We start from the raw sequence: 27,235 nt of genomic DNA on the forward strand, positions 1-27,235 counted from the left end.
ACCTGCGCCCGCGTTGCTCTCGCCTAAAAAGAATGTAACAATTAACTTTAAAAAGCTCGAACAACATTTACAAAAATGCCTTTTTAAGGGCAACCGGCTTCCACCCGGCAGCCCAGCGGCCGCGCGCTCCGCCCTGGAGTCAAAGGGCGCCCTGTCCCCGGGGGCGCGGCCTGTGGGGAGGGAGGCGTCCAGGGGGCGGGGACGCCTCCGCCTCCCCCCCCCAGCCGAGCAGCCCCCCCGCCGCCTGCCCAGCCCGACCTGCCTCAGTCCGCGAGGCTAAGTTGGAACGTCGAGGATAATGAAAAATGGAAATACAAAGGCGCTGGTTGCGAAGGTGCTTCCTCGGCCCGAGTGAGCAGGGCGCCGACGGGGCTCCGCAGGGTCCGAGGGGGCGGAGGGCAAGGAAGGCGAGGACGGGGCGGGCTCCCGGGATGCCCCTTTGGACCCACTCAAGGAAATCTGTCCTTTAGAGGCAAGACTAGGGGGGGACACGGAAGAGGGGCCTGGAGGAAGAATTCGGCTGGTCGAGGACGGGGCGGGGCCGCCGCTGCTCGGCCTGCCCCCCCCCGCCCCGCCCCTCCCTGGGCTTGACCAAAGGTGCCTCGCGCCGCCTTCGCCCACTTCCGACGGCACAACAGCCCCGCGGCGGAGAGCGAGCGAGCGACCCCGCCAGCAGCGGCCCCCCGCCCGCCCGCCCTCCGAGGGGCTTCGGCCACCCTCCGCCCCGCCGAGAAGGTAGGGGACCGAGCCAGACCCGCTCCGGGGCAGAGGCGGGCGGCCGGGCGAGATGGGCGCCGGCGTCGGGCGCGGGCTTGGCGCGGTCTCCTAAGCAGGGCAGCCCCGAGCAGCGGCGGAGAGAAACGGCCTGGGCTCGGGGCTCGGGAAGCGCGGACTAGTGGGGGCGCCGACGGGGCGGGGAGACTCGAGAGCGGCTGACGGGGAGGGGGCGCCTTCAACTGCTTGCGATTCTGGATTAAATGTCGATCGCGCCCTTGGTCGGAAGATCACCGGTCAGTTTGCAGGGGGTTGGCCTAGATGCCCCTGGGGGGTCCCTTCCAACTCTAAGATTCTATACAAGCACAACATAGTATAATGTAGTAATAAAAATAATAAATACCCCCCCCCCCCAGACCAGAGGTTATTCGGCAGCCCAAGGCCTGCCTGGCAAGGTGTGGCTAGATGCCCCTGGGGGTCCCGTCCACCTCTCCCATTCCATGAGTCTGTGGCGTTTCCACCAGGTGCCTAATGGTGTTTCTCTGGCTGCAGGTTTCACAGCGCAGCTCAGACAGTGTCAGGAAGGGGGGGCAGACACAGCCCACTTGTTTACCCTTTGGTCACCCCCATGCGAGGGGGCACAGGGGGAGGGAGCTCCAGCACAGGCCCCTCTTGCCCTGGCAGGCCCAGCCTGGCACCCTCCTCCCTGTCTGCTCTTTGGCACGGCTCTTGGCACCCTGCAGCCCTCTGGAGACTGAGTGGGATTGGCTGGAAGGAGCTGCCGCACTTTGGCCCCTGCCAGCCCCCAGCCATCCAGATCCGGCTTCTGGGGACTTTTGCCCTTTTCAAGCAGATCTCTGCCCGGTCCCTGGAATCGTCCCCATTCCGTTGTTTCTTCCCAAGCAGCTTGGAGGGCACCCAGTCCAGGCAGTGGCAGCGTTGCCTTGGCAGAGGTCATTGCGTTCCCCTTACTTTTTCTCAGTTTGGCTTTGACCATCTACTCCTGACGAAGTCTTCTGTGCCAGGGGAGACAAACAAGGAGTTGACCCGCTTGCTTGGCTTTCCCCTCACGCTTCCCCAGCTGCCTGCCAACTCCACACGGAGTTGAATTGGAAGGGATCCCAAGCGCCATCCAGTCCAAGCCCAGCAAGGAAGGAATCTTAGCTGACACCCTCCCATCCAAAGACAAGGAAATGAACAGCTACCTGACTGTTAGAGGACATCTGAAGGCAGGCAGCCCTGTATCAGGGGTTTTTTAACGTTTGAGGTTTACTATGTTTTATATGTACTGTAAGCTACTCAGAGTGTCTGGGGAAACCCAGCCAGATGGGTGGGGTGTAAATAAAATAATAAATAAATAAATAATGTAAGCAAGCATCCATGACAGATGGTCACCTAACCTCTGCTTAGAAACCTCCAAGGAAGGAGAGTCCACAACCTCTTGTGAGAATCTGTTCCACTGTTGAGCAGCTCTTACTGTCAGAAAATTCCTCCTGATGTTTAGTTGGAATCTCCTTCTTGTAACTTGAAGTCATTGGATCAGGACCTCCAGAGCAGGAGAAAACAGGCTTTCCCCCTCTTGGGCTACTGGATCCCTGCCAAGCACATAGCACAGGATGGGGCCTGCTGGGCAGCAAAGCGGCTGCTTAGTATCTTGGCTTTCTTATCAAATGCAGGCAAGCTGCTGCTGCTGCTGCTTCTTGAGTTAAAAGCATCATACTTTTTTAAACAAAATTATTTGGTTTTTCAAATTCCAGTTTTACAATCAGATATCCAACATACAGACAAGATCCCAGAGAATCTCCTGGGCTTCCCTCCTCCCCTTTGTGGGTACAGTTGTTAATCATTTCCTCCTGCATCTTTCATAATAATCCAAATCTTTTACATCTCCATTATATCCAAAATTCACCATTAAACTACAAATACAGGCAAGCTTCTAGTCCTCACTGGACACAGCAGTGTGCAGGACGCAAAGCACTGGCCCTTTTCTCGTGGCGCTTGGTCTCTACGAAATACTCCACCAAACCTCAGACGCTACAGTTGATGGCCTGAGGGGGCACCCGGCCTTCTCTTGGGGGTCTGTCCCTGGGAACACTCTTGTGAATGGAGAGGAGGCCCCCTCCCCTTCTTGCCGTGGGGCCAACCAAGTGCAGGCTTCATCTCCCCTTCTCTCCCTCTCCTCCTCCAGCAAGATGGCGTCACAGAAGCTGCAGGTGGCCGTGGTTGGGGCAGGGGCTGCTGGTCTGTGCGTCGCCCGCCACATCCTTGCCTCGCCCGAGACGTTTGCTCCTCCCGTGGTCTTCGAAGCCTCTGGCTGCCTGGGAGGCACTTGGGTTTACATGGAGGAAGAAGCCAAGGGGCGGCCCACTCACTCCAGCATGTACCGGGACCTCAGGTAGCCAGCCGGGGATGTGGCCCCCCTCTTTCACCCCTGCGTGTGTGTCTTGGGTCCCTGGGGGGCAAGGGAGCTCATCCTGCGGCTGCGTCCTGTTCCCCCTCCCAGGACCAACCTGCCCAAGGAGGTGATGGCCTTTCCTGACTTCCCCTTTGACCCGGCGCTGCCTTCCTTCCTCCACCACTCGGATGTGCTGGCCTACCTGGAAAGCTACGCGGAGCATTTTGGGGTCTACGACCACATCCAGGTGAGACTCAGGTGGGGTGGCGGCGCTTGAGTCTGTTACTGGGAAATTGGAAGGGGGGGTGAGAGAGCTCCCCACCATGAGCCTTGCCTCACCACAAGGCAAGGACAGGGGGTCTTCGCTGCACATTACCCAAACCTCATTCATTTAGGTTCAGAACTCCATTCACAAAGTGCCTGTCTAATCATAAACTCCAGTTCCTTGATAGCAGCCCCTAATTCTTAGAAAATTAAGAACAACAAACAGTGGTACCTCGGTTTTCAAACGTCTCCATTGACAAATATTTTGGTTCTCGAATGCTGTAAACCTGGAAGTAGATGCTTCCGTTTTGAGTTTTCTGTTTTGAGGATTCTGTTTTGAGTTTACTGTTTTCAAATGTTTCAGAACTTGAATGGTCTTCCGGAATGGATTACGTTCGAAAACTGAGGTACCACTGTATCTGCAAAGGCACCTGCAAGGGAAGCTCAGCTCAATTTGCAGGAGGAGCCCGTGACTCCCCTCTGAGCCCCAGGTCTCCAACAAAGGAAAACAGGGAAAGTGCCAGAACCAGATGTCGCAATTCACTGAAAAATGTATCTATGTACTGGCTTGCTGGGAAAACTTTAGAAATTCATAAGAAATTACTTGTTGGATCAATCTTCTCAGTTCCAGGGAAGTGAGGTATAAGGGGAGGGGTGAGAGAGCCCACATAATCCCTGGGATGTACAGTCGCTCCGCAGGGCTTTCCCAAGGAGTCGTGACCCCAAAGAGTGTCAGACTGAGTGTCGGACTCAATCACAATGCCTACCTGCCCCATAATGGGATGAAGGGGTGTATTTGACTTGACTCAGGGGCCAGAGAACTGTCAATGCTTTCCTTTGTACTGTGATGGAGTAAGTGTCAAATACTCTATTTGAGTGACAGGGGCAGGCCTGGATCTCAGGTGCTACCTGAGACGCCACCTTTTCTGTGACATATCTATGATGTCTGGATGATGTAAGTCAGAGGGAGGCCGCAGCAGCCAGGACTCCGGATCCCTTTTTGGTCCAACATAAAGAGTATCCCTGAGCATGTGGCATTTCTCTGGCCACCAAGAACCCAAGAAGAGCCCGCAGGATCAGGCCAATGGCCCACCTCATCCAGCATCCTGTTCTCACAATGCCTGAACAGGATCTGAGCACAAGACCTTGGAATAGGCAGTCCCCATACGTCTGGGGCAGGGACTCCCAGGCAGGCCATGTCCCACCCTCTTGGGTCAGAAATGAAGGGCTGCCTGGCATCTCCAGGGGTTCAGCAGGAGCCTCTCCAAGCTCCTTCCAGAGCTGTGGCTTCTCGGGTCCCAGCAAGGGGTTCCTCTGCCCCCCAGAGGCCTTTCCCTGCCCACTGCTGGGTCTCTGCTGGCCCCCTCCCTGCCTGAGGGCCGCCTTCTCCCTCCTGCAGTTCCGGAGTGAGGTGAGCCACGTCCGGCCTGTGTCCAGCAGCGAGGGCCAGCCGGGGGGCTGGGAGGTCACAGCCACACAGCAGGGGCCAGAGACAACCCAGAAAGTCACAAAGCACTTTGATGCCGTCATGGTCTGCACTGGGTGAGTTCAGCAATGGAAGTCAAAATCCCTTTGGCCCAGTGCCCGGGGGGGGGGGGGGAGCATGACTTGGCAGCAGGAGCCACAGAAATCATTGCAAGGAAAGTGTGAGTTAGCTGCCCCCTGAGGCTTCACAGAACGATCTTCACCCGTGTCCTGCATCAGTCAGGCCTCCTATGGTCTCTGCCCTTTATGGGTGTAGACAAGCTGGGATGGGGTCAGAAGGGGCAAGAAAGAGGGTCCGAGAGGGGAGGTGAAAGGGGTTGGGTGTGCTTTGCCTGGAAAGGAAAAGACCAAGCAGGCGACATGATCACATAAAAGGGCTAGAGGGTTGCTTGGGGGGGGGGGGCATGGCAAAACGCCTTGATGGTAAGAGTCCTAGGACAACCAGTTACTGAGATGGGGGTGCCCTCACTGGAGGTCTTTCAAGCAGAGCCTTGGGATTCCTTTGCTCTGGATTCTCAACACTGAGCGGGGGGGGGGTGCAGTCATAGAATCACAGAATGGTAAAGTTGGAAGGGATCCCAAGGGTCATCTAGTCCAACCCCCTGCAATGCAGGAATCTTATTGGCTGATGTCAAGTGCCCAAGGTGGCTTGAACTGGCTGGGCTGGGGGGAGGGCCAGGGACCATTTTCAGGATCCCCCCTTCCCCATTTTATCAGGAAGAGGCAATCGTGTTCTCTTAGTCTCTGGGAACCAATCAGGGCAGAGGTGGGGGCAGGGGCGGGACCTGGCTGGTGATGTGTCCTGACAATCCTGTTTTTGCAGCCATTATGCCAACCCATTCATCCCTCCCATTCCTGGCCTGGACAGCTTTCAAGGTAAGGACCAAGGAGGAGCTCTGAGGCAGCAGCCTGGCCGGGCTAAAGGGGGTCTTCCGGTGTCACCCCCATCCCGTTTCCCACAGTGGCCAGCTCTCCCCCCTTTCTCCCCAGCAGCTGACCTTCACGGGTAGACTGCTGCGGAAGCTGAAGGCTCTGTACAGCTGACCCGACGAAGAGCCAGTGGTGGGGGCAGGTCTTCTTTAAAGCTGAGGGCAGGTCTTCTTGTTGCCAGTTCTGCAAGTTTGCCTTGTGTGGATAAGCCGCTCCTTTTGTCTGTCCAGAGTCTCCTTCTGGTGGTCACATTATTATTATTATTATTATTATTATTATTATTATTATTATTATTATTATTATTAATTTGTTATTTATACCCCGCCCATCTGGCTGGGTTTCCCCAGCCACTCTGGGCAGCTTTCAACAAAACACTAAAATACAATAATCTATTAAACATTAAAAGCCTCACTAAACAGGGCTGCCTTTAGATGTCTTCTAAAAGTTTGGTGGTTATTTTTCTCTTTGACATCTGGGGGGAGGGCATTCCACAGGGCGGGCACCACCACCGAGAAGGCCCTCCTCTCCTGCCAGAGAGGTTCTGAGGGTGACAACAAGAGAAAGGGCCTTTTCTGTGGTGGCTCCCCGATTGTGAAGTGCCTCTCCCCAGGGAGGCTTGCCTGGCACCATCATTACATGCCTTAAGGTGCCAGGCAAAAACATTCCTCTTTATCCCGATATTTAGCCATTAAATAATCTAGGGCCTGTTGCTGTTATTCATAGAATCCTAGAGTTGGAAGAGACCACAAGGGCCATCGAGTCCAACCCCCTGCCAAGCAGGAAACACCATCAGAGCACTCCTGACATATGGTTGTCAAGCCTCTGCTTAAAGACCTCCAAAGTAGGAGACTCCACCACACTCCTTGGCAGCAAATTCCACTGTCGAACAGCTCTTACTGTCAGGAAGCTCTTCCTAATGTTTAGGTGGAATCTTCTTTCTTGTAGTTTGGATCCATTGCTCCGTGTCCGCTTCTCTGGAGCAGCAGAAAACAACCTTTCTCCCTCCTCTATGTGACATCCTTTTATATATTGGAACATGGCTATCATATCACCCCTTAACCTCCTCTTCTCCAGGCTAAACATGCCCAGCTCCCTTAGCCGTTCCTCATAAGGCATCGTTTCCAGGCCTTTGACCATTTTGGTTGCCCTCCTCTGGACACGTTCCAGTTTGTCAGTGTCCTTCTTGAATTGTGGTGCCCAGAACTGGACACAGTACTCCAGGTGAGGTCTGACCAGAGCGGAATACAGTGGCACTATTACTTCCCTTGATCTAGATGCTATACTCCTATTGATGCAGCCCAGAATTGCATTGGCTTTTTTAGCTGCCGCGTCACACTGTTGGCTCATGTCAAGTTTGTGGTCAACCAAGACTCCTAGATCCTTTTCACATGTACTGCTCTCAAGCCAGGTGTCACCCATCTTGTATTTGTGCCTCTCATTTTTTTTGCCCAAGTGCAATACTTTACATTTCTCCCTGTTAAAATTCATTTTGTTTGTTTTGGCCCAGTTCTCTAATCTGTCAAGGTCGTTTTGAAGTGTGATCCTGTCCTCTGGGGTGTTAGCCACCCCTCCCAGTTTGGTGTCATCTGCAAATTTGATCAGGATGCCCTTGAGTCCATCATCCAAGTCGTTGATAAAGATGTTGAATAAGACCGGGCCCAAGACAGAACCCTGTGGCACCCCACTAGTCACTCTTCTAATTCGAATTCGTATTCTTATTCATTAAATTTGTATACCCCCCTGTACTCCTCAGGGCGGTTACAACATAAAATCGCAATATAAAAACACAAAATACACAATAAAAACAAAAAGCAAAAGCAACCCTATAGTCCCCCTCCCCCTGTTAAAGGTGGGGGAACTCTTATTGCGGTTATCTGGTCGTTGTGCTGCCTATTACTAGCCTTTCTGTTCTCTTCTTCTTATGATGCTTCCTAAGATATTTTCTTAATGTTGCACTCCCCCCTGGGATCTGTCCATGAATGGTGGAATATACTAATTTGGGGTTGGGGAGCAGGCGGGGAGACCTGGCCAGGGGAGGGCGGGGGGCTGGAGCGCCCGAGGAGCTGTGGGCTCCCTGCGGGCAAGAGAAGGCTGCCCGTGGGCAGGGGGAGCCATGCCCTTCCCGCAGCACCCACCCCTGCCTGCCTTTTGCTCTCCTCTCCAGGCCGCCTCCTGCACAGCCACTCCTACCGGCGCCCGGAGCCCTTTGCCGGGCAGAGGGTGGTGCTGGTGGGCGCCGGCCCCTCTGGAGTCGACCTGGCGCTGCAGCTGGCCCCCCTGGCGGCGCGGGTGGTGCTGAGTCACCAGGGCCCGCCAGTCCGCGGGCTGCCCCGGGACGTGCTGCAGGTTCCCCCTCTGGCTCGGGTGTCGGCGGAGACGGTGGAGCCCAGGGACGGCTCTGCGCTGCCAGCCGACGCCTTGATCCTCTGCACGGGCTACCAATACCGCTTCCCCTTCCTGGATCTGGCGCAGCTGGGCTTGCGGGAGACGGAGTATGGGGTGGGGCCCCTGTACCGGCACCTGCTGGCCCCCCGGCACCCGTCGCTGTTCCTGGTCGGCGTCTGCCAGCAGATCTGCCCCTTCCCGCATTTCCACTGCCAGGCGCTCTTCGCCCTGGCGGTGCTGAAGGGCGGCTGCCCGCTGCCCTCCGCCGCCGAGATGGAGGCCGATGCCCAAGCGCAGCTGGAGCGGCACCTGCGCGAGGGGGGTCTGGCGCGGCACTTCCTGCGCCTCCGGGCCCAGCAGTGGAGCTACGCGGAGGAGCTGGCCCGCCTCGCAGGGTTTCCCCCGCTCCCCCCGGCGGTGCGAGAGATCTATGAAGCGACGCGCGCCAGCCGTGCCCAGGATGTGAGCACGTACCGTGGAAGGAACTACCGGCTCTTGGGCCCAGATGCCTGGGAAGTCGTGCAAGGAGAGGCCGGGGATATAGAAGGAGGGCCTCTTCTTTGAAAGCCGACCAGCCGGGAGCCATCAGCGCCACCGTCTTGTGGCAGGGAGTTCCGCAGATTAGCCAGAGCATTAGATGACTATGCTGCCGGCCAGTTCCGCCGGGAGACCCACCCCCTAATTAGGCTGCTTGGGGAAATGGAGGGAAATGTCGCTTGGCCAATGGGCGGGTGGGCAGCCTCCTTTTTTGGGGGGGCTTGCCAAGGAGGGTGGTGGCAGCCTTGCGAGGGAGGCTGGGCCCAGAGCACAGGAGCCTTGCGCATCCTGGGAGGGGGTCGTGGCCGCCCATTTGCCTTCTCCTTTCTGAGGGGTGAATGGGGAGCCCTGCCTGCCAGTGCCTTAGGCAGGCGAATCACAAGCTGTTTGCCATGTTAGTTCTGAAGAAGCAGAAGAATAAAAGGACTGTCACGTGCTCTGCCTGGAACTGAATTTATTTCTCTTTTAATCCCAAGGTGGTTTAGGGCAGAGATGGGCTGCTCTTTGGGTTGGGGAGGGACAAGCCATGTCAGGATTTCAGGGTGTGGGATCAAGACCGCCCTCACCCCCCTGTAGGAGGCCAACAGGAGGTGGAGCCGGAGCCAATGGCAGGCAGAGCCGACTCCTCCTGCCCCCCCCAGCTGAGATCTACAGCCCAGACAGAGGAGGAGGAAGCTGACAGGCAGCGCCACACTCTGGCCTGGTTGCTGGGAAGGCAGACCGAGGTTGGTGCGTGACAGGAGAGAACCAGCAGCAAATCACAGGAAGCAAGGGGTGAACTCTTTATTAGAAAAAGCTGGATCCACACAGGAGCGCCAGGGCTAAGGAGCCCAGCAACTCTTCTCTGGCAATTCTTGCCCCCATGAAGCCCTTGTGGAGACTGAAGGGACCAGCTCTGCTACTGGTAATGTGCACTGCTGCCTGCATTGCAGGGGGCTGGACTAGATGTCTCCTGGGGCCCTTCCAGCTCTACAGCTCAAGGATTCTGCACCCTTCCCAACCCCCCTGGGGGAGCCTTTCCTCCTGGCATGAGCGGCCTCAGTGCTTCTGGCACCACCTTCCTTGAACAGCAGGGCAGGGCCAGACACCCACAACTGTGCCAGTCAAGCTGCAACCTCACAAATGCTTGCGCTACCGTTTCCCTCTGCCCTGGTGGCCTCTGCCCCTTCCAAGGGTAGCATCTCCACACCCGAGGGCAGCCCAAGGAGACCCTGGGCCCTCAAGGGCTGGCCAAGGTTCCCCGTGCCCCTGGCGTTGTTGCTGTGGGAGCTGTGTTGCTGCTGTGGGTTGCTGTGGGAGCCCCAGCCTCTGAGCAGGTAATCCAATGGCACCAGGTGCTGGAAGGTCTCTGTGGCAAAGTAATAGGCCAGGGGGTCCAGGGCGGCGTTTGCGCAGGCCAGGAGCAGGGCACACTGGTAGGCCATGTCCAAGCACTCCCCCTGCAGCTGTGGTGCCTGGTACAGAAGAACCGCCATGTGGTAGGGCAAGAAGCAGCCCAGGAAGATGCCCACGTTGGTCACCACCATGTGATGGATCTTTGTGCCGTTGACCAACTCCATCTGAACGGCTCCGCTGTGGTGCACGGCGCGCAGGAGCTGGCAGGAGCAGGTCACCATGATGGCCAGCGGCAGGGCGAAGGCGAGGGCCATGGCGGTGGGGACCCCGCGGGCCGAGATGTAGTGGGGGCGTTCGTCGAAGCAGAGCATGCGCTGCTCCTTCTGCCTCTGTGTGACGTAGGTGGGGACGGTCCCTGCGATGCTCAAGGCCCACACCCCTGCGCAGATGTACCTGGCCTGCTGGCGCACGGCTTGGGCCCTCGGACTGAGCGGGAAGCAGACGGCCAGGCAGCGGTCCCAGCTGAGGCAGGTCAGCAGGAAGATGCTGCAGTACATGTTGACCAGGAGCAGCGTGCCCACCACTTCGCACAGCAGCTGGGGCAGCTGAGGCCGCCAGCCGTAGAAGTGCACCCTCAGCGGCAGCGAGGCCAGAAGCAGCAGGTCGCAGGCCACCAGGTTCTTCATGTAGGTGATGGTGATGGAGCGCCCGGCGCGGCCCAAAACAAAGATGCACAGCGCTGCAATGTTCAGAGGGAGGCCGACCGCAAAGATAAGGGCGTACATGCCAGCAAAGGCCTGGTCGGTTGGACGGGTGCAGTTGGTGCAATTTGGGCTCATCGCTGCCAGTCTCGGGTGGGCTGGGGCTCGCTCTGGAGTGCTGCAGGAAGCCTGCAGGCCGCAGCTGCTGACCAGCACTGGCCTTCTAGCACCCGCTCCCTGGAGAAAGGAGACAAGGAGTTGTGTGTTTTGCTAAGTTGCGACCCTCCAACTTTTTATTGGCTGTCTGTTGCTGGTTTATTTAGAATCATAGAATGGTAGAGTTGGAAGGGACCCCAAGGGACAGCTAGTCCACCCCCTGCAATGCAGGAATCCCAGTTCAAGAACCCCTGGCAGATGGAGGAGGAGATGGAGAAGCTGGAGGGTGGGCAGAAAAGGGTAGCCAAGATGGCAAAGGGTATGGAGACCAAGTCTGATGAGAGACAGTTAAGGAAGTTGGGAATGTTGAACCTGGAGAAGAGGAGGCCGAGAGGTGACATGATGACAATCTTCAAATATTTGAAGGGCCATCAGCTGGAAGATGGATCAAACTTGTTTTCTGCAGGTAGAAGCTCCTTAATTGGAAGTTTTTCTATAAAGGTCAGACGGTCACCTGTCAGAGATTCTTTAGTAGTGATTCCCGCATGGCAGGGGGTTGGAATAGAAGCCTTTAAGGGCTCCCAATTCTATGATTCTAACAGGATGTAGTCACTTCCACCCAAGGTGACTGCTACTTCCAAAAATCAAAGAATTTTTTGAGTATCTTACATTCCTGGCAGAGTTTGAGTTCCAACAGATATCAGGGGAGCTGATCTCCCTCTTATTTGTGAATATTTAGTCTTCTGCTCTGGGAAGGCCTCATCCAAGTCTTCAGTGCGGCTTGGAGGTCTATAGCAGACTCCCACAGTGATGTCACTGCTGTTTTCCTATCCTATAACATTTACCCAAACACTCTTAACCTGCCTTCCATGCTCCAAGTCCAACTTCTACACTTCATTCACGAGTCTCATCCTACCAGTTTTCAATAATGCCTATTAGGTCATATTTTCCATCCCATATCAAGAGCTCAAGTTCCTTTTGTTTATTTCACATGCTCTTTGTATTAGTATAGAGACAAGTGAATCTGGAGAAACAGTAGAGTTGGGACCCCAAGGGTCCTCTAGTCCAACTCCTCCCTCATAGGAATAGGAATCTCAACTAAAGTACCATGACTCATTCCTTTCAGCTGCTTCCTTCTGCCCCCCCCCAGCTTCCTGTGTATCATACTCAGGACTTGGTGTCTCCTTGTCTTTGGAAATATTTATATTGATTCTGTGACCTAGAGTAACTGAGAGAGGCAGGAAGCTTGGTAGATAAGGCCTTTGGAGACAAGAGAGCTGTGTCATGCTCTCAGAATGATGGCTCCCCTGCTATCATGGAGAATGATGGTCTGGGCATTGCTCGTCTGTTATCTAGCTAGCCTGGTCTGTAGTGTTGGGGGTGTGCATGTTGGCACCAAGGACATGGGGAAATTGAATTGTGAAGTCCTAGGAGGAAAACTTCAGGTTGCCAGGTATGCTGTCGAGAAATCTCCAAGGTAGCTTTCTCTGAAATGCTACCAGATCTATGTGCAGGGTCGGCCAGCCAGGCACAGCTGTGTAGTCTGATTGTGGGGGTGAGACAGTGTTGTCAGGAGCAGGGGGTTCAATTTGTTGGGTGCTGGGGGGCATTTTGGGATGAGCCTGTGCAAATGATGGGCTCCTCTTCAACACAAATGGGAATACTGGCATATTAAATCTAAAAGATGGCAGAGCTCCTTTTAAACAGATGGTGGGGTGCAGGGAGTGGCTGATAGGACTTGTGGAGGGTGGTGTTCACAAGAAGTGAAAAACAAAAGGGACCTGCCCACCTGCTTCCCAGGGCCATCTCCTTCTATGAACACATTTAAAGAATTTGTTGCTGATGGTCTTTATGGTTTTACCAATGTGAGCCTCAGAATTCTTTTTTTAAATTATTATTATTTTTCGGATCCCTTCTTGGCCGCTTGCGTGTGTTCCCCCCCCCCAAGTTTTGTGTCGCTTTTGGTTCCCTTGATGTGGGTGGTGTTCTGGTTTTCTTAAGAATGTCTTCTTGCCTCTCACGGCTTATCTGATTCTGCCTGCTAACCGCAAAGGCATCCTCTGGGCCCTTGTGCTATCTTGCCTAACCTGCTGAGCTTTTTCAACTCCCAAGCCTCTCTTCCTCCTCCTCCTCTTTTATTTCCAAGAACTTTGCGGAGCTTGACCTTCTGGACTTTGCCCCTCAGCTGCTTTTTTGCCAGTCAGGGTGCCTCTCTCGAAGCCTAACGTGACTGTGCTGGGCTCTCTTGCCAAGTCTCCATTGAGCTCTATATTGCTTTGGTGCACAGGGGTCCCTACAGCAGCAGCAGCAACAACAACAACAACAGTTTATTATTTATACCCCACCCATCTGGCTGGGCTTCTCCAGCCACTCTGGGCGGCTCCCAACAAAATATTAAAAACACAATAAAACATTTAACATTAAAAGCTTCCCGAAACAGGGCTGCCTTCAGATGTCTTCTATAAGTCAGATAGTTGTTGATTTCCTTGACATCTGATGGGAGGCTGTTCCACAGGGCGGGTGCCACTACCAAGAAGGCCCTCTGCCTGGTTCCCTGTAACTTCACTTCAGACACACAGGACATTCACTGCCTTCACTGGTTCTGATTTAAAAGAGAGGTAGAGCTGGGTTTCATCCACATACTGATGAACCTCAGCCAAACTGGATCAACAACACTTAACATTTCACACCAGATCCTGGCTGCCACCACCGCTGCTTGGCTCCAGCTGTTCTAGGACACAGTCCCTGAGGGTACCTAGAAATTGTACCTCTTTGTCGGGCTGGAACACTCCTGTTCCCAGCCTCTCTCTTAGGATGTAATGACTTTAAACAACTTGGGACCAGTTTACCTACAAGATGGCCTTACCGTTCAGTTGGTGGAAATGGCCCTTTTTCATGTGCCACATCATACCTGCACTGTGTCAGTAAGAACCTGATTGTTTAGTGTAGCAGCACCGACACTTTGGAACTCCCCAAGGCTACCCAGATGTTTAGAAAGTCTGCAGGAGTTTTAATTTGTTTTAGTCTATTTTATTGTGCTTTTTAACTTTATATATCATGTTTGTAGGTTTCTTTTTAGTGATTTTTAATCATTTTATCTTTTTTGTAAACCGCTATGAGTTTTTTCCTACAATCGAGTGGCGTGCATATTTTATTAAAATAAGTCAGTGATGTCTTGCTAAGAATTTCTAAATTCTGCATTGTTTTTAGTCAAATGATGAGCTGGCCCTACATGTACACAAAGAGGGTCAGGCATGAGAACCACTGGCCTTTGTCTGGAGGAGAAGGACAGGGCAGCCTCAGGTTTCCTGAAGGCCGTCTGGAGGAAGCCGCCATTGTCCAGCTTCTCTTCTGCCTGGGGGAACTGTGCTTGTGTGGCTGCCCCATCCCCCCCATCCTCTCAGATCCTGCCTTCGGCCAGCGCCTGCCTGCCTGCCTCTTCTCCCCTGGGGAGGGAGGGCGAGGGAGCTGAGAGGCAGTCAGGCTCCTGCCTCTGCCTGCGGAGCCTGGGCAGCAGGTGGCCAGGAGGCGCCTCCCTCTTCTTCAAGGCTTCGCACCAGCAGCCTCCCTGCTAGACAGGAGAAGGGGCTCTTCCTCCCCCACCCATTTCCCACAAAACTTACTTCACATCTCAGAGGAGCCAGTTGCAGAGGGGAGAAGCGGCTTCATGGGAGCAAGAGCCGCCACCTGCTTGCCCATCTTCAGCAGATCTCCTCTGGCTTCCTGCTTCTCAAAATGTCAAGGTTGAAGCACATACACACACCCCGCCACCCGCTGGGCAGAAACCACATCCCTGGGAAGTCGGTTGCCTCAGAGATCATTTTCCGTTAGCGGTGCCTGGGTGCCGGGGGTGGGCAGGGAGGGAGCAGAGTCTGCAAAGAACTCACGAACTCATGGAACCGCAAAGGAAGCCATGAGTGGCCTCCTGGAGGACCTGTGGCAGCCGTAAGACCAGCTCTCGGGACACGTCAGAGCCCCACATGCAAGCAGTGGGGGCTACAGGAGGCTTGCCGTTCAAAACGCATATGGCTGACACAATTTGGGCAGGAACCAGGGACAGGATATTACCTTTAAATGCTATGGGATTGTTTCAATATTAAATTCAACAGTTGCTGTGAAAGAGGAAGGGGTGTCCACACAGAATCCCAAAGCCAGCAACTGGGAATATGAATTTCAGTTTAGGGTTTCTCCTCTGTGGGAGGACAGTCGACTCTCTTGGCAGCTGAAATGATGCTCCCAGACTGGAATGGTTACATCTACTTGCCAGAAACTGGCCAGGGAGTGACTTGTGGCCACATCTATGCCTCCCTCCTGCCCAAATAGTCAAGTGGGCTCTCTTTGCAGACAGACTATCAGGTAAACACCCTAGAAATTTGAATAAATAGTGGCATGAAGATGCCCCCTTTTATTTTTTTTGAAGCATATCTGCTTAGCCCCACCCCATAAACAGCATGCACCACCCTGGGTTGTCTGTCCTGACGGGATGAAACTTTGGGAGGCAGCCGATCTACATGTCCAGGGTTGTAAGGAGTTAACATGCTGCCCACAGTCACACATGGTCACACCCTGAACTAATCTTCAGGGTGGCAGGGGTGGGGAAGATCAATAGCTGAAGCACAGGCAAGAATGTCAGAGAATCATAGAATGGTAGAGTTGGAAGGGACCCCAAGGGTCATCTAGTCCAATCCTCTACAATGCAGGAAGCTCAACTAAAGCATCCATGACAGATTGCCATCCAGCATCTGCTTAAAAACCTCCCAGGAAGCAGAGACCGTTTCACTGCCAAAGGGCTCTTATTGTCTTCCTCCTGGTGTTTGGTGGAAATCTCCTTTCTTGTAACTTGAAGCCATGGGTTCGAGTCCTGCCCTTCCAAGCAGGAGAAAACAAGCTTGCGCCATCTTTCATGTGACAGCCCTTGAGATATTGGAAGATGGCTCTCCACGGGGCGCAGGTGTCTAAACCACTGAGCCTCTGGGGCTTGCCAATTGTAAGGTTGGCAGTTAGAATCTGCACAATGGGGTGAACTCCCCTTGCTCTGTCCCAGCTCCTGCCAACCTAGCAGTATGAAAGCATAACAGCATGAGTAGATAAATAGGTACTGCTGTGGCGGGAAGGAAAACGGCATTTCTGTGTGCTCTGGTTTCCATCACGGTGTCCCATTGCGCCATAAGTGGTTTAGTCCTGCTGGCCACATGACCCGGAAAGCTGTCTATGGACAAAGGCCGGTTCCCTCGGCCTGAAAGCAGACATGAGTGCCGCACCCCATAGTCAAATTTGAGTGGATTTAACTGTCCAGGGGTTCTTTACCTTTACCTTTCTTTACCCTATCTCCTCTCAGTCTCCTCTTCCCCAGGCCAAACATACCCAACTCATTCCACAGAGACAAGTTTTCCTTCCTAGAGTGCATAGTAATTGAGTGAAGCTGAATGCTAGAAGATTCAGGGTGGACAAAGAGAGGCATTTCTTCACACAGGCACCAACTTCTGTGGCTTTACAAAGGACGAGGCGACCAGGAGCTACCAGCCACGATGGCTCCGCATTATCTCCGGTCTCAGAGGTTGCTGCAGATTGCAAGTGTGGAGAGTTGCCTTTGCACTCAGGTCCTGCCTGTGCCGTATTCAGAGGAATCCCACCTGCAGCTGTGGAAGCAGAAGGCAGACATTGTGGCTGGTAGCCATGGATCAGCCAAAAAGTGCCACGAAACAGCACAGAAGTCCATACGAAGAAGGATTTCAGCTTCTCAGGGAACAGTCAGAAGGCTATTGACAGAGGGGGAATGTGAGGTGGCTTCCTGCTCACTTGTGCTCCATGTGAATTTGGTGTCTTTTTCCTCCTGGGGGGCAGCTTGGTTTTTTGGTCTCAGGCTTGGGGCTGGATGCCTTGCAAAAACCTCGCTTCTAGAAGCTTCCACCAAGCTTGTCTGTTGCATACCTGCAACCATTCTGCAGGGCAATGACAGACCTACAATTATGGGACCCTGAAACTTGAACTGTTATGGGGGGGGGGGGGCTTGGCAATCAGCAATGAGTTCTGGGTGACCCCTGTGACCCCCTTCAAGAGGGTCATTCATAACAGATCACAACAGTTTTGTTTAAAAAAAAATATCTGATATGGATTAAAACGGCTGTCCTGGATTTTCTCACCTGTCCAAGTCACTGAGGTGAATAAAAATGTCTGATGCCTTATAATTATTGAACCCCACATTGGCTGAAAGATTCCTTCCAATTCTATGAATTTATGATTCTATATGTCTATGCAGGGGGGTGAAAAGGAGAGAAATGTTCTATACCATACATGCATGAAGCATCATTGAACGATGAAATAAAACCTAGAAAAGACCACAGTTAATATAATATTCCATCATAGACACCTATGAGAATACATACTACATGAAGCACGTTTTATGAAATACTCTTTATTCCAGTCTTGCAGGGGGTTGGACTAGATGACCCTCGTGGTCCCTTCCAATTCTAAGATTCTATGATTCTTTTTTTCTGGTTTTTCAAGCAAGATATTCACATCCTGAGAGTTTCCAAGCTGTTTCTGGAGACAAGATGGAGTGCTGTACAGCAGAATGGCAGCACCTGACTCTTCAACTTTGGGATTGTCGAAAGAAAGACCGCCCAGAATTAATCAGTTTGAGTCATGGGACTCAAAGGGGGTTGACTGGACCCCGTTTTTTAAAGCAACGTGAGCCAAAGTCGCTTCTGGGGCTCCTCTGGGATTCAGCTTCAGTGTCATATTTTTCAAGGAAGGTCCGCCTCCGTCTACACCCTGCAAGGGGGACCTTTGTGCCCTCCACCCACTGTGGGGGCCCATGAGATGCCTGTGGGGAGCACAAAGGGAGCCCTGCCACCCCCACCTGGGCCATGGCTTGGTCTGGCTGTGCCCTTCAGCCCCCAGGTCCTGTCTCCTTCTCCCCCCCCCCATCTCCCCCCCAGGGGCTGCAGGCCGCTAAGGAGCAGGGGTGTCCCGGGCCCCTAATGGCTTGCCTCCCCTGACCAGGCTGCTACTCCTCCAGGTGCAATTCAGGGCCCGGAAGCCAGGCAGCGTCACCCGCCCCAGGCGGGCCAAGTCAGCCGGCGAGCCTTGGTTCATGCGGCGAACCAGGTCCTTCTCGAAGAGCAACGGGTGGTAGGCACCCAGCGTGCAGGCCTCATCCACAAAGTCCTGGTAGTAGTGGCACCGTGAAGACTGGCGCTGTGAGGGCAGGAACTCGTAGACATGGACCAGGTCACAGAGCGACAGCATCAGCACTGTCCCTGGAAGAGGGAGAGAGGGAGGTGGGGCCGCTGCAAAGAAGGACCTGCAGGGCGGCAGAGGAGGGGGCCAGGAGGAAACTTCTTTCCCCAGGGCTGGAAAGTTGGTGCTTGATGAGTCCCCCTGAGAATGTGGAAAGTGCCTGGCACCTCATGCCCTGGAGTGACATCAGCCGCCCCCACCCTCAGCCCGTGAGAGGAAGGAAAGCAGGGCTCAGAGGAGCTCTGAGTAAAAAGGGAGGAAGAGGAAGGGTGCCTCTTGGGAGACAGGAGGGAGGGGAGTGCCTTCCTTACCAAGCAGCCCTGAGGAGGGCGGGTTCCGCTGGACTGCCTCAGCTGCCCCTTCCTGCACCAGCCCCCAGAGCTGCCACGGCACCCGCGGGTGCAGCAGGTGGAAGAGCTGCTGGGGCCTCTGGGAGCGCATCGCACGGAAGGGTCTGAAGATGGGGTAGTCGGGGGCCTCGAACCACTGCCGGGGGGAGAGGGAGAAAGGGGAGTGTGGAGCAGAGCAGAGCTTCAGCTCACCCCACCCCACCCCACCCCACCATCTTTGGTGCAAAGGTCTCTGGCTCTTGATTTCCTCCTAGCTGTGAAATTCATTCTTTAAGCCAGAGGGAAATTGCAGGGAGTTCCCCTGACAGCCGCCAGGAGGCGCCAGAGGAGCTGGGTGAGGACTGCAGGGCCTGCTCCCTTCCAGGGCCTTTTCCAGCTGGCCCCGGGGTGTGTGTGTGTGGCCCAGGCCCTTATTGGGAACAAACTTTGGGGGAAGCTGGGAAGTGTTCTGCCATTGCTTCCCTGTTCCAAGTGGTTAATGTGTTTTAAAATGTCCTCAAGCAGTCGGTGGCAATTTAAATTTGTATTTCCTTTTTTCCTTTGTTGGGGGTGGGTGGGTGGGATGGATAGTTGGTTGGGGATTAATTTTAGTATAATTGTTCTGTTTTTGTTTTTTGTTGTTTTATTGGTTGTGTATAGTTTGTGTTTTGTTTTTAAGGGGCAGGATCAGGGCTGCCTGGGAGTGAGGCCCCAGCCAACACGATGGCTGGGACAAGTTCCACGGGGGGGGGAAGCACTGGGACATCCGATCTCGGTGATCATGGGCAGGAGGCGGAGTTACGCTAAGACCAGACCATGTCATTACCGAGGAGGCAGGCTTAGTCGTTGTTTGAAGACTATCCCTGCCTCCGGGTCTGGCCTTGACCAGATGGATACTAGAATCAGCAAGGGATACCCACATGACCTGAAGGTGTTGCTGTGTAATGCCAGGTCAATGATGAATAAAACCACTGCCATCCACAACCTGATTGTGGATGGAGGATTTGACCTGGCATGTGTGACAGAGACCTGGTTGGAGGAAGCAGATGGGCCTGTCCTTGCTACCGCTTGCCCACCAGGTTTCTCTTACGCACAGCAACCCAGGTCATGTGGGCGGGGAGGGGGGGTTGCAGTGATTTTTAGGAAGTCAGTAGTTTGCACCAGGCGTCCTATTGGGAAGACCCAGTTTTCTGAGTGCATGTTCTGGAAGTTGGGCAATAGGGGCAGTACAGGATTCCTTTTGGTGTGCCGACCTCCCTGCTGCACCAAGGATTCCCTGTCTGAGCTGCTTCAGGTCGTGGCGGATGTTCTCCTGGAGACACCTAGTTTGGTTGTCCTAGGGGATTTTAACATCCATGCCGACACGAGCTTACAAGGGGCCGCTCGGGACTTCGTGGAAAGCATGGCCTCCATGGGGCTGTCCCTGAATAAGTTGGACCCAACTCATAGTCATGGACATGCCTTAGACCTGGTATTCACCTCTAGTGACGTGGGTGATCTGACACTAAGTAAAAGTGAAACCAAAGAAGTGCCATGGTCAGATCACTTCCTGGTGCAACTGGACTTATCCACGACCCTTCCCCTCTGCAGGGAGGTGGGACCAATTCGGATGGTCCGCCCCTGCCACTTAATGGATCCAAATGGTTTCCAGAGAGTGGTAGGGCATGCTTTATCCCATGTTGATGGCCTTTCAGCTGATTCCCTGGTGGCCCGCTGGAATGTGAAGTTAACCAGGGCTATCGACTGTCTGGCTCCGAAGCGCCCTCTCCGATTGCATGGAGCCCGGACAGCCCCGTGGTTTTCTTCGGAGCTGAGGGCGATGAAACAATCGCTGAGACGGCTAGAGCGTCGGTGGCAGAAAACTCACTCCGAATCTGACCGGACACAGGTTAGAGCTCAACATCGAGCCTACCAAGTGGCGATAGCGACGGCGAATAAGACTTTCTTCACTGCCTCTATTGCATCTGCAGATAATAGTAGCAGGAGACTCTTTCAGGTGATCCGCAATTTAACGGAACCACCTTTACCACCGGGCCCTTGTAAAGACCCCAAGATCTCCTGCAACGATTTTGCAAAGTTTTTTGCAGATAAAATCACTCATATTCGGAAGGAGCTAGACACCACCGTGGGAGCAGGGCTGGGGCGGGAGAGTGCTGGAGCCCTGTCTGGTCAAGTTGCATGGAATCAATTTCAATCCGTTACCCCCGAGGATGTGGACAGGCTGCTTGGACGCGTGAAACCAACCACCTGTCTCCTTGATCCTTGCCCATCCTGGCTAATAAAAGCAAGCCGGGAAGGGCTGGGCGATGGGCTCTGCGGGGTGGTGAATGCTTCCCTCTGTGAGGGAACATTCCCAGATCCGCTGAAAGAGGCGGTCATTAAACCGCTTCTTTAAAAACCATCTTTAGACCCGGCCAGTATGGCCAACTATCGCCCAGTCTCAAATCTTCCATTCTTGGGCAAGGTGATTGAGCGTGTGGTTGCTGAACAACTCCAGGCACGCCTGGAGGATGCGGACCATTTGGATCCCTTCCAGTCGGGATTCAGGCCTCACCATGGGACTGAAACTGCCTTGGTCGCACTGGTTGATGATCTCCGGCGAGCTAGGGACAAAGGTGAGAGTTGTTTCCTAGTTCTGCTGGATCTCTCAGCGGCCTTTGATACAATCGACCATAACATCCTTCTGGACCGTCTTGAGGGGCTGGGAGTTGGGGGCACTGTTATACGGTGGTTCCGCTCCTTTCGCCTGGGCCGTGTTCAGAAAGTGGTGGTGGGGGATGAGTGTTCAGACCCCTGGGCTCTCACTTGTGGGGTGCCTCAGGGTTCTGCCCTCTCCCCCATGCTTTTAACATCTATATGAAGCCGCTGGGAGAGATCATCAGGGGGTTTGGACTGGGTGTCCATCAATATGCAGATGATACCCAGCTCTACCTCTCTTTCAAATCAGAACCAGTGAAGGCGGTGAAGGTCCTGTGTGAGTGCCTGGAGGCGGTTGGAGGATGGATGGCGGCTAACAGATTGAGATTGAATCCTGACAAGACAGAAGTACTGTTTTTGGGGGACAGGGGGTGGGCGGGTGTGGAGGATTCCCTGGTCCTGAATGGGGTAACTGTGCCCCTGAAGGACCAGGTGCGTAGCCTGGGAGTCATTTTGGACTCACAGCTGTCCATGGAGGCACAGGTTAATTCTGTATCCAGGGCAGCTGTCTACCAACTCCACCTGGTACGCAGGCTGAGACCCTATCTGCCTGCGCACTGTCTCGCCAGAGTGGTGCATGCTCTGGTTATCTCCCGCTTGGACTACTGCAATGCACTCTATGTGGGGCTACCTTTGAAGGTGACTCGGAAACTACTAGACTGGTGACTGGGGGCGGCCGCCGAGACCACATAACACCGGTCTTGAAAGACCTACATTGGCTCCCAGTACGTTTCCGAGCACAATTCAAAGTGCTGGTGTTGACCTTTAAAGCCCTAAACGGCCTCGGTCCAGTATACCTGAAGGAGCGTCTCCACCCCCATCGTTCTGCCCGGACGCTGAGGTCCAGCGCCGAGGGCCTTCTGGCAGTTCCCTCATTGCGAGAAGCAAAGCTACAGGGAACCAGGCAGAGGGCCTTCTCGGTGGTGGCGCCCGCCCTGTGGAACGCCCTCCCATCAGATGTCAAAACGATAAACAACTACCTGACATTCAGAAGACATCTTAAGGCAGCCCTGTTCAGGGAAGTTTTTAATGTATGATATTTTAGTGTTTTTTGGTTTCTATGGAAGCTGCCCAGAGTGGCTGGGGAAACCTAGCCAGATGGGCGGGGAACAAATAAATTATTATTATTATTATTATTATCAAGTCCTGGGAATGTAATTCACAGAGGATGCCCCTGCCCTCCCCTGGCACCCACGGATCTTGTTGTGCCCCAAGCACAAGGCAGAGAGAGGGTCTCACCTCCTGCAGGTCCCCTGGGAAAGGGGCTGGGTCCCATGCAACCAAGGCTCCCTGCGCATAGAGTTGGTCATCCAGAAAGTGCTGCTCAGGAGAAGCCATCAGCTGTGGGGTAGAGGGGGGTGGATCGGGTCAGAACGGGCCTGACTCCAGGATCCCAGAAAGTTGTTCAGATGCAAGAAGAGCGGAGAGGGGAGGGCAGGGGGAGGCCCCCAGGGTTGCTGGCCCTTACGTGCAGCTTTGTTGGACATGTGGGTTTCTTGCCCAGAGCCCACAAATACCTGCCCAGGGATTACTGAAGCCTAGCGGGGAAGGGCAGGCTGGCAGGCAGAGGGCAGCCCCACCTTTCTCTGCACTTTCAGAGAGGCCACCCTTCCCTCTTCTATCCTCTTGTTGCTCCCCTGAGAGAAATTATCCCTTTTCCCTCTGAGCTGCTTGGCACCTACTACTGCTCATATTGCACCCGAGTGTGTAGCGCACCCACCCTCCCACCCGCAGAGGAGCAGCATGGGGGTGACTTCTGTGGGCAAGGCCCCTTGATGCCACGTCCAAGCCCCAGCAGTGCACAGGTGCCCCTCAGCCAGAGCACAAACTCACACTGGAGCTGGCGAAGGCAGTAACGTCAGCGCCATCACTCTTGGGTAACATCGAGACAACAGCTCTTGATCCTACTGTGTTTACCAGTGCCGCCAGCATCCTGTGCTGTCAACAACTGTTCCAGGGCAGGTGTTCACTGCCGAGATGAGCGCATTATTCACCAATCTGCTGGTAAGCGGCTGAAGGTGTGTCTTTTTATGGAAGCTCTGATGATCACTGGCTGTGATTTTTGCATCTCACGGCCATTCAACTCTCACCTGAAGACACGGGCCTGAGTTCACAAAAGTTCATCTCATAATTAATAACATTTGCTAGTTTTGAAGGTGCCTCAAGCCTCTTTGCGCCCGTGGGCTTCAGCACACCCTAGAGCTGGAGGGCAGGGATTGTGGCTACAGAGCAGTCCAAAGCTCATAACCCCACACACTGCAGCCCCACGAGGCTGCCCCCAATTGGCTCTTCCCTTTATCTGGCCCAAACCCATATCCACACCCTGCTGTCCTCTCCCAGCCCCCCCTTTCCTTGCCCACCTGGGAATTCACGAGGCGGATGGTAGTTTTGGTGCCCACGTCCTGCTCATAGCCAGTAGTTGGGGCTCCGTTGAAACGAAGAACAGCATCATGGGAGTCTAAGAGGAGGAGGAATATGAGGGCCAGGGGAAGGGAGAGCAGGCAGACCCCTACCCAACCAGGACCCTTCTTAGACCTGCAGCTCCCTTCCTGGGGAGAGGGGCGGCCAGCCATGCTGGGGGGGGGGGGGCTGCTCAAGACATGTCCCAGGGCAGCTGCATCATCAGGGGAACGAGATGGCCCATTTTAAGCAGACCCATTATTTCAGTATTGTTATTATTTTACCACTGTGTAACTGTAAAGTATTGTTAGGAGTTTCCTTCTGAGACTTTGCCAACAGAAATGCTCTGCTAACATTTCTAGGATGTGAAATGAGCTCCTTCTGTGAGAACTCAGATGGAATTTTACACAAAAGGCACAAGCAGGACTCCCCTGCAGGGCCCAAGGGGAGCTGAGCACCTCCTGCTGCCGCTGCCACTCTGCTGCTAAACTACTTGAAATGGAGAGGAGAGAGCCAGGAACACGAGGTGGGATCTGAAGGGAACAACTCCTATCAATGGCTAGTAGCCACAAGGGCTCTGCTTTGCCTCCACAGTCGGAGGTAGCCGTGCTCTGAATCCCAGCAGGACTCAGGAGGAGAGACTCAGGGATCCTCTTTCTCAGATCCTGTTTGTGAGCTTCCCTGGTTGGCCTAAATGGGCCACTGACCTGATCCTGCACACTCTTCTTTTGCTCTGAAACCCAACTCTAGCTGGGTGACTCCCCTAAACAGGAGAGGCAGGTTGCTTCATGCTTCCGAGTGCCAGGACGCATGGCGCCCTCTCCTGAAGGGCAAGGCATCCCCTTACCCCCTGCCCCCTGGAGGCTGTGCCAGAGCCACCCGCCGGGATGCTCCCCCCCCCAACCAGCACTCACCAATCTCCTTGCCCAGTCCGGAGCCCAACATGGAGCCAGCAGAGCTAACGACGGCACACTTCCCCAGGGGCCCCAGCTCCTGCCCCAGGCTCCTGCGGGGCAGCAGCCCCCTCCACTCTGGGTCTGCAAAGGGCCCCTCGTCCCCCAGGAGCGTGGTCACTGCCACGCGGCTCTGGAGCTGGCACAAGAGCTCTGTCCCAGCGGCATGGGGGTTCCCTCGGCGTTGCCCGGCCCCCGGGGGCACCCGGTACTTATTCATGGCTTGGTAGTTCTGGAAGACTTGCTGAAGGCGGGGGCCCAGCACCCCTGAAGAGAGCTTCTTCTGCCAGGCAGCCCAGGGCAGGGGCTGCAGCTGGACAGCCGTCCTGGAGCCCTGCCAGGACCTGCCCAGCCCCTCGGCAAGGCGGTGCCAGAATCTCCACAGGCCAGAGAGGAAGAAGTGCCACAACGGAGCCTGCTGGGCAGAGGCAAGGCTGGCAGGCCCAGCACCCAGGAGCCGCTGGAGAGTCCGGTTGCTTCTGGAGTGCGGCTGGAGGCTCCGGGAGGAAGCAGCAGCGGCAGAGGTTGGGGGTCCTCCTGCCCCACGGTGAGCCAAGCGCAGCACGAGCCCCGACTGCAGGCAGAGCAGGGAGAGTGTGGCCAGGCACAGCAGAGCAAAGCTCAGCCAGGCACAGCCCCGTCCCCATCGCCAGGGGGGGCGCAGGCAGCACCAGGGGTCCACGGGCCTGGGGAGAGATGGGCACAGCAAGGTGAGACACCTGGGGGTGCCGTGGTTCAGTCCCTTGGCCACCGGGTCAGCTACGTGGCTGGAGTAGCCAAGTGGTTGTCAGGTCCGAAGGGCAGCCTGGCTGGAGCAGCTCAAGGCAGACTGCCCCCCCTCACCCCCCCCAGCAAACAGTTTCCTGCCTCTAGAATGCAGGTCCCATGTAACTGCCCTCTTCATCCTCCAGGCATGTCAAACTGGTTTAAAAGTTACCAGAATTGTCATTACCACCATTCTCTCGTGGCAATGAGTTCCACAAGTACACACTGTGCAAAGGAACATTTGATTTTATTTGGCCTGAATGTCTGGCTAATACATTTCCCTGGGGGACCAAGAGATCCTCTCTTTCTCTCTCTCTCCACACCCTCCATCATTTTAAATCCCATTCCCCCCCCCCAACCCAAAGAGCCCTAAACGGTGTAAGCTGTCCTCGCGGGGGAGGTCCTGGATCGTTTTCCAGCTCCTTTCTGAGGGGCATCGACCAGACCTTCCTCGCTTGCTTCTGCTCCAGAGACTTGGGGAGGGGGGTGCCCTCATCCCTGAAGATGCCCTTTTCCGGGGGCGAGGTCTGACCTTTCTATTTCCCATCTATAAAATGGACAAAGCCCCGAGCCCGCTAAGGCCTCAGACTCGGCGCGGCTTCTGCAAAGGGAGATTCTGCAGCAGCCGCTTGGGGGGGGGGGAAGGGCAAGAAAGTGGGGCAGCCCCACTGCCAGCTTGGAGACCGGCAGCCCCTTCCTCTGCCCAAGGCTCTGGAGGCAAGCGAACAGGCGGGAGCCCGAGGGCCAGAGCGGAGCCGGAGGAAACAGCCCCCGAAGGCGCCCGACCCGGGCAGGGTCGCCCTGTCCTCTGCGCGCCGCTGGTCTCCAGCTCAGGGACCTCCCGGCTAGAGACGCGCGGCAGGAACAACAACCAGGCTGCGCCGCCCGCGAGGCTCCTTCCCCCCTTGCAACCCCCCCACCCGGGGCGCGGGCCAGAGGGCTGGGCTTCCCCAAGTGGAGGGGGACCCCGCCGGCCGCTCACCTTCTCCGCCGCCGCATCGCCGGCTCCGGGCACCAGCTGCAGCGGTGGGCGGAGCAATGCATCCCCACGGAGGCCACGCGCACGGGCCCCCCGAGGCCGCCCCGCCGCCGCTTCCTTTCCAAGCCGGGCTGCTGCGCTGGGCAGGGGCGGCGGTCTTTGCCCCCCCCTGTCAGGTTTCCAAAGGGGAAAGAGCATCTCTTAGAAGCCCCGTTCCCGGCATCTTCGCCCTCCTGCCTCCGCGCCGCCTGGCTTGCTCGTGTCCCCGGAAGGGAAGATGGCAGGATCCCCGGGGACGGGCTCTACGGGGAGCTGCTTTCCAGCACCAGGCTTGGCGCCCGACCAACTCTGCATGGCAAAGATGTCTGCCCACACCAACCCCGCCATGTGGGAATCCCTTGCAGACAGGTCGTGCATCCCTAGCAGCGGCCAGAGGAGGATTGACCGCCGGGAGGAGCGCAGAGGGACGAACCGCTGGCCGGGCCACGGCGGGTGCGCCGGTTTTGCAACGGCTGGCCGGCTCCCTCCTGCGCGAGCGGGCACCGTGCGCCCTTCGATCCGTGCATTTCCAGGGTGCCCTATTCTTATCACAGCGCCCATTGCCCACTGTGTCATTGCAGCTTACGCGTTGTCTGGATCAGGCCCAACTATTCCAGTCTCCTCACCTGGCGCTCCGGAAAGGGAAGAAGCCCCCCTAGCAGGACCGGAGAGCAGCAGCATGTCGTGCTCGGAAGCATTTTTGCCTCGGACCCCGAGGGCAGAGCATAGCTTGGAAAGGAAGCGGCTGGCAGCCATTGAACCGGGTCCCCAATGAAATTTGTGGACTCTCTTAAAGCCATGCAAGTTGGACGAACCTCCCAACCTGTCCTGACTCTCCCAACATTCGGCTTCACTGGATGTCCACGGGTCCCAGCGTTGCAGGATCCCTGGGATCCCTTCCAACCCTGCAGGGGTCCTTTACCTTTTTT

At 55.3% G+C, this 27,235-nt stretch overlaps 3 protein-coding genes across 5 annotated transcripts; 1 reads left to right on the forward strand and 2 right to left on the reverse strand.

Annotated features, from left to right (window-relative positions):
- The first annotated feature begins 234 nt into the window (after window positions 1-234).
- Window positions 235-9,146, forward strand: LOC308583193 (uncharacterized protein). Of its 3 annotated transcripts, none has more exons than XM_081186969.1 (6): window positions 235-351; window positions 2,903-3,109; window positions 3,218-3,356; window positions 4,773-4,915; window positions 5,682-5,734; window positions 7,953-9,146. In XM_081186969.1, the coding sequence occupies exons 1-6, from the start codon at window positions 299-301 to the stop codon at window positions 8,735-8,737; spliced, it is 1,380 nt and encodes a 459-aa protein (XP_081043095.1). In that variant the 5' UTR covers window positions 235-298; the 3' UTR covers window positions 8,738-9,146. The 3 variants fall into 3 exon arrangements, with proteins under 3 accessions (XP_081043095.1, XP_081043096.1, XP_081043097.1); XM_081186970.1 differs by lacking the exon at window positions 235-351 and adding an exon at window positions 387-735; XM_081186971.1 differs by lacking the exon at window positions 235-351 and adding an exon at window positions 934-1,010.
- A 125-nt stretch (window positions 9,147-9,271) lies between these two features.
- Window positions 9,272-17,119, reverse strand: LOC308583196 (lysophosphatidic acid receptor 6-like). Its single transcript, XM_081186978.1, has 2 exons — window positions 14,526-17,119; window positions 9,272-10,983 (listed from the first exon to the last, which is right to left on the reverse strand). The coding sequence occupies exon 2, from the start codon at window positions 10,882-10,884 to the stop codon at window positions 9,814-9,816; it is 1,071 nt and encodes a 356-aa protein (XP_081043104.1). The 5' UTR covers window positions 10,885-10,983; window positions 14,526-17,119; the 3' UTR covers window positions 9,272-9,813.
- Window positions 17,120-17,485: 366 nt separating this feature from the next.
- Window positions 17,486-26,332, reverse strand: LOC308583192 (beta-galactoside alpha-2,6-sialyltransferase 1-like; the record flags this gene model as incomplete). Its single annotated transcript, XM_081186968.1, has 6 exons — window positions 17,486-18,164; window positions 18,456-18,630; window positions 22,410-22,511; window positions 23,531-23,628; window positions 24,485-25,209; window positions 26,271-26,332. 6 exons carry the CDS (start codon window positions 26,330-26,332, stop codon window positions 17,857-17,859), a joined length of 1,470 nt encoding a protein of 489 aa, XP_081043094.1. The 3' UTR covers window positions 17,486-17,856.
- Between the last annotated feature and the right edge of the window lie 903 nt (window positions 26,333-27,235).

The sequence above is a fragment of the Podarcis bocagei genome, assembly GCF_964188305.1.
Source record: "Podarcis bocagei genome assembly, chromosome: 3".
In the NCBI taxonomy this organism is placed as follows: Eukaryota; Metazoa; Chordata; class Lepidosauria; order Squamata; family Lacertidae; genus Podarcis; species Podarcis bocagei.